The 13,625-nt window shown below is 43.9% G+C and overlaps 1 protein-coding gene across 3 annotated transcripts in view; it reads left to right on the top strand.

The window, feature by feature from the left end:
* The window catches only part of GON4L (gon-4 like), a 246,766-nt gene that overhangs the window by 120,482 nt on the left and 112,659 nt on the right, over positions 1–13,625 (top strand). For all 3 annotated transcript variants that reach the window (XM_085639371.1, XM_085639370.1, XM_085639369.1), the window contains 2 exons: positions 6,056–6,254; positions 10,825–10,911. In XM_085639371.1, coding sequence (XP_085495497.1) covers positions 6,056–6,254; positions 10,825–10,911 — 286 coding nt within the window. The remainder of the gene's footprint in view (positions 1–6,055; positions 6,255–10,824; positions 10,912–13,625) is intronic.

The raw sequence follows: 13,625 nt of genomic DNA, 5'->3' as shown, positions 1-13,625 counted from the left end.
ATGAGATCGCAACGTGCCCCTCCAAAGGAGTGTTTTTGGAGTGGGTCTCCGAACTTTCAGCGACACTGTCTACTATGACAATTCTTGTGTGGTTTAAATCTGGTGGGTCAATGTCTTGATTGAATTCTTTAATGTGAGTGCATTATTATAATGTGTAAATACTTTATGTGCCCTGTCTGCTCATTCTATGTACAGTTGTCAAGCAAAATGGACATTTGCTAAGGAGAGCACATTCTTTTGTTCCAATACTGCAATGGGAAGACTAGGAGCCGAGTTGTCTTTGAGGCCTTGAACTTGTAGAAATGTTGCTGCCTCCCTTGCTCCACCCTCTCTCCGCACTCCATTCTGAAAACTTGTTGGCTTTGTACTTCATTCGTAATTTCAATCAGTGAAGTAATAGTGTGGGCCATTTTTTATGAATCTTGTCACACTAGCCATATAGTAGTTTTGGGTATATTAATATCCGTTTAAGAACTGTTTGTTACATTGCTATTGTCCAGAACTCTCCTTCAACAAAAGATGTTATATAATGTTGTATAAAAAATATAGCGCTTGAAACTTCTTGAAAATACTGCAAGTCATTAATAGTTGCCCAACAATAGAACATCCTGCCTTAATTCCACCTCTGCAGTCCTGTTATTCAAGCAGTTAAAATTGTTTAATTGAGCTCAGAATCCTTCATTGCCAATCGTTGATTCCTCCAGGTTCTAACACAGCATTACAAATTGTTGTGAAAATCACCTCAGCCACTCAGTCGAAGACGCAAACAGTGCAGTTTACAAAATGAGCCATCCGTGAAAGACTGTTCTATGTTGCTAGACCAATACTTAGAAACGATCAAGCAGAAGACCTCCTGTGCTGGTTCACACTATATCTTCAAAACATACATCTTGCCTCATATTTGAGCCTCAGTATCCCTATTACTTTAGTACCATTCACTATGGAGTTGGAGCATGTTGACGTTTAATCAGTTTACAAAACAACATAATACAAATACGCTTCATGTGTCTCTTGTTTCTGGACCACTGTTCTACCTGTCTTCAGGTTCCAAATATCACGTACTTCATTTCTTTGGCCTTGTTGCTAGATTTCCTCCTTCTCTAAGCCCACTTTTCTGTGCTTTGATTTTTGATCTAGAAGGATTTTCCCTTCTGAATATATTACAAAGAAGCACAAGGTAGCATTTTTGAATGGTTATGAGCTTCGTCCTTCTGATGGATACTTCTAACCGCAGACTTCTCGCCTTGGAATACTCTACAGGCACCAGAATGGACCCAGAATGTTTTCCTCAGCAGTGCTGCCTCATGCCACTAGGCTCAGTCCTTATGCCTGTTGACCCCTGCCAACAGTTTCCACAGCAGCTCAAAAGGTGTTTAGGTTCCTTCAGAGGACTGCAACAATTTCCCCAACCAGTATAGCAGTCTTCCAAGTGCTTTCGAGGCCATGGATGTGGGTCTTGCAGATTGTAAGACAGCCAGCAGGGACTTAAGCCCTCCCATTCCTCTTTCCCTATGCAACAGCCACAAATCCACATTTGTTTGCCCTTTGTGATTTGTGCCCATCCAAGTGGGGACAGAATCCATACTTTTCTCCTTGGGTAGCAATCCATCAAGTCTGACAGATGCATCTTACAAATTGTTCAACATGGCTATGCACTACCTTCTTTCTGCCATGTCAAATATTCCTTCCACATCATAGTGAACTTCATACGAGCACCTATTTGTTCTTCCACAAGGGATGCAGTGCGGCTTTCCAAGGGTGCTATTCAGCGGTTATCAGAGTCAGAAAGAGGAGAGGGCTGTTACTGTCTCTATTCATTGATTCCAAAGAACTGAGACCAAAGGCTTGTTTTGGTCCTTTGGCCTCCAAATGCAGAAGGACAAATTAAAAATACTCATGCTGGCCCATGTTATACCTGCCGTCAACCTTGGTGACTGGATGGTGTCCTTAAGCCTACAAGTCGCTTATTTTCATATCCCTGTCCTTCAGTCCCATAAACAGCATCTGATGTTCAAGGTAGGCTTGAAGCCTTTTCAGTTTTTCTGCCCTCCTTTGGCCCCACAAGTGGACCTTGGGTGTTCACCAAAGTGATGGCGGTGGTCATAGCGCCTTTTATGAGGGCAAGGATAGTGGTTTTACGCTACCTTGATGACTGGCTGTTGAAGGCGAGCTTGCCATAGTCCGTTGTTATTAACATCCAGAGAGCGGTGAGCCTCTTGACATTATTGGGTTCACTATCAACAAGCCGAATTCGCACCAAAATCTTTTGTATTTGGCTTCCATTAATTTGAGCTGTCCTGGACACAGTGCAGTACCAGGCATTCTTTATACTGCAATGATTCCAAGACTTTCAGGCTATGAACTTGATGTTTGTCTTGGTTTTGAATCGAGGTGAGACAATCTCTAGGGCTTCTTGGCCTCCTGCATCCTCCTTGTAAGCTACGCCAGGTGGCACATGTGGCCTCTGCATTGAAATGTGAAGTTTCAGATGTTGTCCTGATCTTGAGGGAGACCGCTTATGATCTGTATTGGTGGTCGTTCAACCAAAATTGGTCCAGTGACAGGCCACTGTCCCTACCTGACCCACAGCTGATGGTGGTGACTGATGCATCCCTTCTAAGCCTGGCTGCACATCAGTCTGTTAGAGTTACGGGCTATTCACCTGGATCTGAAGGCATTCCTGCCATCCATCACGTGGAGGCTTATGCAGGTCCTCATGGACAACACCTCTGCCGTGTGGTACTGCAACAAGCAGGGAAGAGTGCAATCCCAGATCCTGTGCCAGGAGGTTCTGTGCCTCTGGGGTTGATTGGAGCACCAGGGCATTTACTTGATCGTGAACCACCCATCAAGGTCGCTGAATGCCAGAGTGGAGTAGCTAAGGAGGCAGTGTCCTGCGGATCACTAGTGGCTTGTACATACCGAGGTAGCGTTGGACATCTTTCAGCAAAGGGGATTACCCTAACTAGATCTTTTCGCCACTGTCAAGACAACACATAATCAAAAGTTTGGTGTTCTGGAGTAATCGCCAGTGTAACTGATCTAGAGTTGGACGAATGTGAATATATTTATAGAGCGTTACAAAGTTGGTTGCTCAATTCTGCAAAACCTATAGTGTCTGTATCAAGAACAAGGGTTGGATTAAGTAGACCGAGTTGTTAGCCTCCAAATTAAAACCTGTTCGTGTTCGGAAGACTAGGCGTCTATTTTTAAATTCTAGGTAAGAAGATAACATTCCATAAAACGTAGAGTTGGTGATAGCAGGAAGAAGTGATGGAAGACATCTGTAGGCCATAGTAATTTAGGCGTCCGTCTTTACCCACAGGCATTTCACCACTGGTAGGGGGACAGACGGCCTCAAAACAGCAGGCAAGTGTCGCCCAACCAAAAGTCACAGCAAACCTCAGCCTTGTCTGCATTCAGCTTGAAGATGATGTGCCCCATCTACGCACGCATGAATTAAAGATTTTGTTGAAAGGACAGATAACTCTTCCCAGTTGTCCAAATTCAGAAGTATTTGTCATTGGTGTACATGTACGCTTTGACACAGTGTTTGATAAGCTGAGAGTCTAGTGCCTTCATATAGATATTGGGGTGAGGGCGATGAACCTTCAGAAACACCACAAGAATTGCTCTCTTTGCAAGGTTTAAGTAGCAAGGTTAGTCGCCTGAGAGGGGTCCTTTAAAAATTATTGAAACCACTGCAGTGAGCAACTCTATATTCTGCTGCTTTGATACAGTCAGGTAAAATAGCATGGCCAGTGTTATCCAATGCGTCGGACAGGTCGGTCGGTTGTATGAACTACAACCTTCTCTAATCTCAAATCTTCAAGTGCAGAGACCATAATGGAATCCGTAATGTGCCCCTGTGGAGGGCTGGCTGCATCTTGCAGAGCACCTGGTGAGTCTGCAGATACTTACTAATCATTTTTGCAACAAACGTTTCCAAGACTTTTGCCGCAAACAGGAGTAGAGAAAAAGATCAGTGGGTCTTGAGTACAGTTAAATCCATATCCAGGCTTTTGCAATAGTGGGAATTGTGGGATGATCATTGCCTGGTTGAAAAGCTCCAAGCTCCAAGACTATGCCTCTTTCTGATGAGGAGTTAAAAAGCTGGCAAAGCAGCTGGGCGATAAACAGCACCAAGTGATTAGATATTCATGGGGCAAGGATCGGCTATTGAGGCTGATTTTACCAATTGCATCAAACCCACCACTCCTTTACTTATGAGGTGGGAAAATGGGTAAAACATGGCTCCTCCAACCAGTTGGCAGCCGACTGTTTAATGGTGCTCAGAGCAGTGATTTCTTTCCTGGTACTTTCTTTCTCTACAAAGAAAGTATTATATTATTCACTAATATATTGAAAAGGTGAACCACTCAGTGACGTAGATGAAGAGTCTGTGAAAGTCCTATGGATAGCAAAGGTGTTTTTTGGAAATACTTGGTTGAAGCAGAACAGTAGAGCTGTTGAGCTTTCGCAAAGCTTTTTTTTTTATATAACTCCTTAGCGCATCCTCGAGGAGCCGTTTAGATTCCCGAGTTGAAAATGTGCTCCTGAGAATTCTTAGCGCCTTAATTTAGTTTTTGTGAGCCTTAATTCTGGTGTCAACCAAGGAATAGCTTTTATTTTGCGAGGATGGGTCTTTTGTGTCAAATGCACATGCTTAGCACCTTGTGAGCAGTCCAATCATGGAGAGCCACAATCTGTTTATCTAGCAGTATAGCATGGCTTAGGTAGTACACATTTCCAATGTAACAAGAAATTATCTGACTAGCATACAGATTAATAGAGAAGTCAGCTAGAAGTGGGTCAACAGACCAGAATTGTTCAAGACTATGTCCTGTTACATAGGCATGGGAAAAATATGTGACTTGCTAAATTAATGGATGACTATGAGTGCATAAAGCTTTTCGCGGATGGGTTGTGTATGCTGCACTAATCAAAAGATTAAAATCATCCATAAGTAGAAGTCTGAAGCAGTTGAGAAGTCTTTTACCAATCAGAGTGTGCAAGTTCTCTAATAAACTAATAGGCGCTTTCAATGGTCTGTAAACTAGAATGACCTTCGTAATAATGTTCCTGCACCTTGCCTTAACTGTGACACTGGCTTTGTAATGCGAGACCTCCGGAATCTCAATAATTACATACATGCTTTTAAATATGACAGCAACCCCCACCTCCTTTCTCCCCCCCCGCAGTTTGCTCCTGATATTTTATAACCAAATGTGAGCGCACTAATAATATCTGGACCGGCACTATCTGACAAACGAGTTTCTGCTAAAAAAATAGTTGGTCAAGTTTAAACTTCCCCAGTAGGTAAAAATTAAATTCTGTGCTGTGTTTAGGAAGAGACCGAGTATTGAAAAAAGGCACAACATAACTGTTATATGCCTCTCTAGTCAACAAACTCAGTGAAATTCTTTATGGGGCGGCCTATCCTTCTCAGGCTGGATCAAATAGATCTGCTCTTATGTTCGCATCAATTGTTCCTACATATTTGCAATACTTTAATAGACCTTTGTCTTTGATCACCACAAAACTTGTGTATTTTAAGAACGGAGTCTATTGTGCTGATCTGTAATACTTCATATTTTTCTTGATGGGCCGCAGCTAAGGGCATTTGTTTATATGAACAAAAAGGACTACAGTTGAACGAGTCATTAACATTACACACACATTAGTAATTAAGAGGCTTGTGTCTGTTCCTTGGGATAGATGGAAGGAGAAGCTCCAGTTCCACATGTGCACTTCACTTTTCACCATTGCCTCATCTACACACATTTTAGGATAGTTATGTTCAGATATGTGTTAAAAGCTTAACCTCATGTCAGACTAATGGTCCTTTAATTTCTGCATGTGTGATCTCACCAAGCCTATCAATCAGCAAAACATGCCCTCCCTATGTTCTCCCTGCAACCCGAACAGTTTTATACCTCCTTTTTTTTTTATTTCTTTACTTTGTGATGTGTGATGAACTTTGAGTCTTACGTTTTTTTCTTAATTCCTGCCTTTGTGGGAGGTCTAGCATCTGAAAACTGTCTTTGTTACTCAGATTTGAAGAGCCCCTGGCAAATATGCTGTCACAGCAGCACATGACCGTGAAAAATCAGCTTAAATTGATGAGAATGAAGAGATCAGCCATGAAGCTTCAGCAGGAGATGGATGGCGCTTCTCTTCAGAACGAGAAGCAACCGCATCCACTTATATTGGACGTGGGGCAAAAGAAGAGGCTCCAGCAGCAGATGCAACAGGTTAGAGGCACTGAACACTTGATATTTACCTCCATAAAAGGGAATACTCTATCAATGAGACCACGTTGACCTCCTTAAATGGGTCCTACTATACCAGTGAGACCATTCTGACCCTAGAAATGTGGTCCACAGTATCAGTGAGACCTGAGAGCAATTAAGAATGGTACTCACTTTATCAATAAGATACCTACGCTTTTCGAATGCAACTGCTAAAAAAGGGGAAGTGTCCCATAAGAAATGTTTTTATAGCTTGTAATTGCTTAGATTGAGAGGTCTGTTTACATTGGTCCTAAGGCTTATATTATCTCCTGGGACGTGGGTGTGGTCGCCTCAAGGTTGTCTGTGTGTGTTTAGATCTCTACAGGGGTGTGCAGAATGTTTCATTCTGCCCGTGAAATTTGACGACTCTGCGTTGCTCTTGTATCATGGAGTTCCGGACAAATTCTGCCTATCGCCGCATGGTGGAATTTTTTCCCAGCAAAGCTCTGTAAATGCGAGCTAGATTTGGCGTTCCCTAGCACGATCTTTTAACTGGAGTGATCGTGGTCAGAGGGCTGCTTCTCTAGTAGATTTGCTGCTTCTCAAGTAGATTATCTACTTCTGTCTATTGCTGCATGGTGGAATTTTTTCCCCGCAAAGCTCTGTTAACGCAAGCTAGATTTGGCGTCCCCTAGCACAATTTTATAACTGGAGCGGTTGCGCTCAAAGGGCTGCTTCAGGAGATGATTTGCTGCTGCTCAAGTAGATTTTCTACTTGAGCGGCAGCAAAATCAACTTGAATGGCTGTGCACTCTTACGCATGGTGCAGTTCGCACTGGTTTTTCAGTGCTGTTCGTGCTACTGGCACTAAATTGCTGCTCAGCACGGATATTTTCCACACATTCGCAGAACTCTGCGGAATCTCACAGGGCTCATATGTAACTCTGCGGAGTGGAACTCCTCAATTTCCGCCCATCCTTGTTCCCTAAACTCCCACTAACTGGACCTGCAAATTGGACAAAGGGGAAAGTGATATATGGACCATGGACTTACTGCTGGCACTTGGATATGACTCTGGTCCCAAGAAGTTGAATAAAAGATGCCACCCCTAAAAATTTACACCCTGGTCACCCATCATCCAAACAATTGGGATCCCATCCAACAAAATGTTTTTTAAATGTCTTCTGTGCTCCCGAAGAGTGTTGTCCTGGAGCCCATAATCCTGTTGGGCACCGTATCCAGTGAACTGGAGTGCAAGGATCGGTTAAGCAAGTAACAGGTGGCTATCTCAATAAGACAGATGATTGATGACCTTGATGTTCTGTTTCTGGCTTCAACTTTAATGACCTGTACTTAAAGATCCAACGGCCATCATCAAGATTTCTTGGTGGCGTCCATGGGATCAAATGCAGTCACTATTGACCCAAGTCCCAACTGGCACTAACTAAATTTAGGGTTAGACTTGTCTGAGTCTCTAACCAGCAATATCTCTAGAAATATAAGTGCTAGAAGGATAGTTGGGCAGATGCAGAGTCATGGTAACCACCTCTTCCATCTGGCAGGAAAAGCTTCCACACTGTGGGTGTTTAGGCATACAGTCTCTGATCTGGTTGAGGCCAAAGAAAGCTGTTTATAGGCACCCTACATGCATGAGTTGAGTTTGAGAATAGTGTGTCTCATCCTTATCCATTTTCAAGGCAGTGGAGTAGCTTCTTGTTCCATATGCTGTAGTTTCCTCCTGGGCAGGTAGGCTGCAGCAACTTAGTCCGTCATGCTGATGGACTATTAGGTGAGATACATTTATACATTTCTGGATTAACCTTCTTTTCTCTGCACTTCTGCATTGTTACAGTTTATTAAGTACATTTCTTCCCAAAACCATACCATCAACAGTAAATTAGTGTGTGCCGCATATTACTCTGCAGTTACTGTTCTGTCTGAATCCTGTCTATGCAGAGTTCATTAAAAGGAGTGTATTCTCCCAATTCTTTTTCACAAAGGGAACCAGAGTTAGAATGGGGACAGTGGAAGGAACAGTTTAAAGCTCATATTAAAGAAAGTAGGGGGGCATTTTAACGGTAAAAAAGAAAGTCAGCTTTGCTTAAACATTGTCTGGAGGCTGTGAGGTGTTGCATATTAAAATGTTTGTTCCTGTTGCTGGTAGATGAACAGAAAAAAGAAGAATTGGATTAAATCCAACAAGCTGTGAGTCAGACTTAAATTTTGGAAAGAAAGTCAATGAACCGATTGTGAGGCATGAACCTTTAGGGGCTTGGGCTGGGAGCTGCAGTTTCTGTTGTTCAGGTGAGGAAGTTTCTAGGCAGGATCTGTCCTCCTTTTGTTTGTCTTTGATTTCTGCTTAAAAGAAGCTGATGACCGCCTGATGCAGAGAACTGACACTTTGTTCACCTGTTTTAGATACCCTTGCTGGAGCCAGCCCAATTTCTACCTGCTATAAAAGCCATCACTTTGCAAAAAGGCTGTACCTGATAAGGTGCTTGGAAATGACATTTGAAAATGAACCAAACTGGCCCCAAAGACAAACACGGTAGCTCCATATCGCCGGTCTTGAAAATGCGTGTGCAAGTGGGATCCAAACCATCGCACTTTGTTTCTGTCCCAAGTTCTTCTCGACCAAGGGTCCGCTCCACAACGTACTTGAGGAGTTGCTGTGCTACCAGGGCTGGTGTCTGCCTGGCAGCCAGTCTCCCAAAGGTCAGCGAACATCACCCAAAGTCTGCACTTTCTGCAAGAGGAACTGAGGATCTCCCCAGAAGCCTGCATGCCTGCTAATATGCAAGGAGTGTGCCTGGTTCTTCATGAGGTGAGAGGCCCAGCATATTCCCAATATGAGGAGCACCCAGAGAAAGCAGAGTTGCCTAGAGCACAATGCAAGGAGACCACCTTCTCCAGGCAGTGTTGAGGAGTCCCACAGGTGACTCTGGGCAGGTTTAGTGTAAGCTGCAAGAAGACTCAAAGAAAACACTCCTGTCTTGTAGGAAATTCTGCTGCTGGCTGAGAGTTTATTGGTGCTGATGCTGCAAGATAAGTCCTCACCACTGCAGAAGCAGGAACCCTAGATTGGCCTCAATGCTGCAACTGTGACACCAGAACACCCGTCTAACCGGCCAGGAAAGCCGCCTCCGCTGATGACCGACATTGATACTTAGGCCTGCTTTACCTATAGTCCCTGCAGATATCGTCCCAAGCAAGGCTGTCAGCCTGCACTGTTTGAGAGGAGCCACTGTTGAGGGCTGGGGCGTGCTCTGCTTCTGCAGCACATCCCAGACTGCTACAACAGTCAGGAGGTAAAACTCAGGGTTTAGCCTGCACTGGGAACCAGAGGCTAATTCCGCTGAGACAAGTCTGCTTTATACATTAAGACCTTTTGCCTAAAGGGGTAAAAAAAACTCATTGAACTGAAGTTGCATAATTTACTTGGGAAAGTAATTAAGCTATCTTTTGCTGTGGCTGTTCCTTGCCTGAGCCGGTAACGTGTTTGGAGACTGTGGATGCTTTCCACGACTACAGTGGTAGAATACCGGAAGAAGAGATGTAGTGCCTCACTGTTGACGCAACTTAAGTAAAATCATGTATGTGATTTCTATAGTATCATGCAGTATTTAGTTCTGCTGTGAAATCAAAGTACTTTACTTTTACATAAGATGAGCACCAGGCTGAACATGATCTGATTGTGTCTTTTGGTTGATTGTTGATTTCTGAGCTCCTGCCCCCATACCACCTCCCTGAGAAGCCTTTGACTCCTTGTTCTTACTGCCCTAAGGATTAAGTGTAGTTGACCCAGTTTGCCGAGCCATGATAGGATAGACTCAGGACACCATTGGCGAATTACTTCTGGCTCCACCGTTGTTGTCCAGTAGCCCCAATCTGCCCTGTGGACCCTCAAACAGGTCTTGACATGGGTTAGAGAAGGAGATAAGGTTGAAGATACTTGTTTTTCAGATGCTCTTGTCTGAATATACCAATACAAATTTAATGAAATTTAATAAAATCCCGATCTTATGTCTCAATTGGGAAATGGGATCACTTAAGGAATCTGCAGGAGCTGTCATATCCATCAGAATGAACATTGCCAAAGGCAAGTAAGTTGTTCTCAAGATATGTAGACCTCTGCATGTCATTTGCATATAAAGTGGAATAGTTCTTCAATCCTTTACTTTTCTGCCAGATAAGTTTGCGTTTGACATTTCAGGGTGAGAGAAGTAAAGAACTTTATCAAAGGGCAGGAGTGTTGTAGCGAAGAAGAGTTACTTTTTTCGCTGTTTACATGGGGTTGGATGGGATACCTCAATAACATTGATTTGGTAGAGGGCATCTGTCTTGGCTGCTTGCTTGAGTGAAGCTTCCATCTATTTTCAAACAACGCATTGTAGTACCATGACTTGTAAAGAAGCAACTCTCTAGATTTGGATTACTGATTCAGTGCACGAACTGTACCTGGTTTGCTTTAGTTTGTTCTTGACAGCCTGGTCTATGACCAGTTCAAGATGTGCAGCTAATTTGATAACGTGTGCTTGCAAGTAAAATAATTTTTTGTTGTAAATCCTGATCCCAAATTTTTGTTTTGTAGCACGTTCAGCTCTTGACACAGATGCACCTGCTCTGCAGCATCAACCCAGCTTTCAGTGCAGAGGCCCAGAGTGCCAGCATCTTCTTGGTAAGTAGGTTACAAAGTAAGAAAAGTGTTAATATTCATGCAGAATAGTTTCTTTTGCATGTCATGCTACTGGGAAAAACGCATGTTATAGTGTTTGTGACTCCTTGTGAAATATTGGTTAATTTAAACCAACAAACAAACCAATTCTTCTATAGGGACATATCAGTATTGCATCCCATAATGATCTGCTGTTGCTTATTTGCAGCTACCCAAGATTTCTTCCTCTGTGCACAGTAACTGTGATTGTTTGTGAATGCATTTTCATGATATGTATAATGACTCAGGAGTTAATATTTCAGTTGCTCTTTTATCAATTAGTTGTTATATTCATGTGTAAAAAACATTCACCACATTGATAATTTGTTTCTTAAAGTCTGTTGTTTCGAGTACCAGTCCACAGTCCTTAAGTATGCATTTTCATATGTCGGCTTCATATCAGAGCTCATTAAGATATTGAAGATAAAAAAACACATTTGCAAATGGACTTCAGTATCTGTCCGAAATTAGGTAGTTCCAATTAAAAAAAGAAATATTTGCATTCTTTACCTTTTTTTGGTTTTGCTGCCTCATGGAAATATTGACAGATTGTAGGCTTATCTCAGGATTGTAAGGCCTCCTCAGGGTATTTCAAAGACGTACAAATTAAAAATAGAGCATTGCAGTTCTAGTCTATTCTTTATCCATCATTGCTATAAACCACTCATTTTAGTTAGTTAGTTAGTTAAAAAGTACTTGGTAGAGCGCACTGTGACCAAGCGGCTTCCTGGCGCTAGAGTAGAGGACTGAGGAGCATAGAAGTCTGCCGATAAGAGAATAAGTAGGAGTACGCTTGGGAAAACAGGAAGGTCTTAAGGGCCTTGCGGAAGTGTAAGTAGTCTGGAGTAGATCTAATGGACAGTGGAAGACTGTTCCAAAAGCGGGGGGCTAATACAGAGAATCTAGTCCCGCCGGTCTTAGATCTGCGGAAGCGAGGGACAGTGAGAAGAGCCTGATTGGAGGAGCGGAGGGCACGACTGGGAGTGTAGGAGTTAATGAGAGAGTTAATGAAAGCCGGAGCAGTGCGGGCACGGGCCATGAAAGCCAGACATCCCAGCTTGAAAAGGGATCTCTGGCAAATGGGGAGCCAGTGAAGGGACTTCAGGACAGGGGTGATGTGGTGGGACTTGGGAAGGTGATAAATAAGTCGGGCGGCCTGATTCTGAATAGACTGAAGACGGCGTAGTTCGTAGGCCGGAATGCCCGCATAGAGGCTATTCCCGTAATCGAGACGGGAGAGAATCATTGCCAAAATAATAAGTTTGAGAGCATCGGGGGGGAAAAAACGGGACACTTTCCGAATAATCCGGAGGGAAAGAAAACAAGAGGAAACAACTGAGCTAATCTGGGCCTGCATGGAGAGGTCCCGACTGACTTTAATGCCCAGGGTCTTTGCAGAGGCCGCCGATACTGGCGAGGGGCCGAAGGTGGGAGGCCAAATGGCGGCAGACCAAGGGGAAATGGTGGGGCCAGTCAGGACTAACTCCGTCTTGTCCAGATTAAGTTTAAGTTGGTTGGTGTTCATCCACTCGGAGATGAAAACTAGGGTAGAGTGGAATTTAGGCAGGGAGTCCAAGGGAGAGGAAAGATCAAAGACCAACTGGAGGTCATCCGCATATTTATATACGGAGACCCCCCATGTCAAGAAGAGAAAGAATAAGGGGATAAATGTAAAGATTAAAAAGAAGAGGGGATAGGGAGGAACCCTGGGGGACCCCGCATGAAACCAAGCGGGTGGGGGCAGAAAAGCCAGAGAGATGGACCGCCTGAGTCCGTTCTTTAAGAAAGGAGGCGAGCCAAGAGAGGGCAGTGCCCCGAACGCCCGCTGCGCTGACACGGCCAAGAAGGATGGAGTGATCGACCGTGTCAAACGCAGCGGACAAGTCAAGGAGCACCAAGGCTTGGGGAAGGTTGGAATCTGCTTTACTCTTTAGCTCATCTAAAATGGACAGGACCACTGACTCAGTAGAGTGGGCCGGGCGGAATCCCGCTTGGTGGGAGGCCAAACGATGGTTGTCCTCAATGAAAGTGGAGAGACAAGAAGTGATGTGACTCTCCAAGATCTTCCCTAGGTATGGAAGAAGCGAAATGGGTCGAAAGTTAGACGGAAGGGAGGGGTCTAACCCAGGTTTCTTTAAAATGGGGAAAACTATGGCCGATTTGAAAAATTTCGGGACTAGGCCTGAAGAAATAGGCATTGAGGAGGGAGAGGGGAGGGTCAGGGCAGTGAATGAAGAGCTCTCTCAGAATGCGAGCTGGAACGCAGTCAGCTGGAGAGCCTGACTTCACTTTCTGGAGTAGAGCAAGAAAGGAATCCAAAGAGATAGGGGAGAACTGGTCAAGAAAGGAAGAGGGCGGAGAAAAGACAGGGGGGAAGAGATGGCGAAGAAGCTGAAGGGATCTTGGATTTGATCTTCGCAATCTTCTCTATAAAGAAGTCATTCAGGGATGAACAGAGAGCTTGGGACGGGATGAGATTAGGGTTGGCCCTGTCAGAAGCAACTAAATTGCGAACTATAGAGAAAATCTCTTTGGGCTTATTGGCGGATGATGTGATTTTATCCGAAAAGTAGATGGTTTTGGCTGAAAGAATAGCCTTCTTGTAGTTAGCTAAGAGAGACTTGTATTTAGCTCGCAAGAGAGGACAGTAGTTGCGCCTCCAGAGGCGTTCGGAACGC

Source organism: Triturus cristatus, chromosome 12 (genome assembly GCF_964204655.1).
Source record: "Triturus cristatus chromosome 12, aTriCri1.1, whole genome shotgun sequence".
Lineage (NCBI taxonomy): Eukaryota > Metazoa > Chordata > Amphibia > Caudata > Salamandridae > Triturus > Triturus cristatus.
This window is presented reverse-complemented; position numbering and strand designations above follow the sequence as displayed.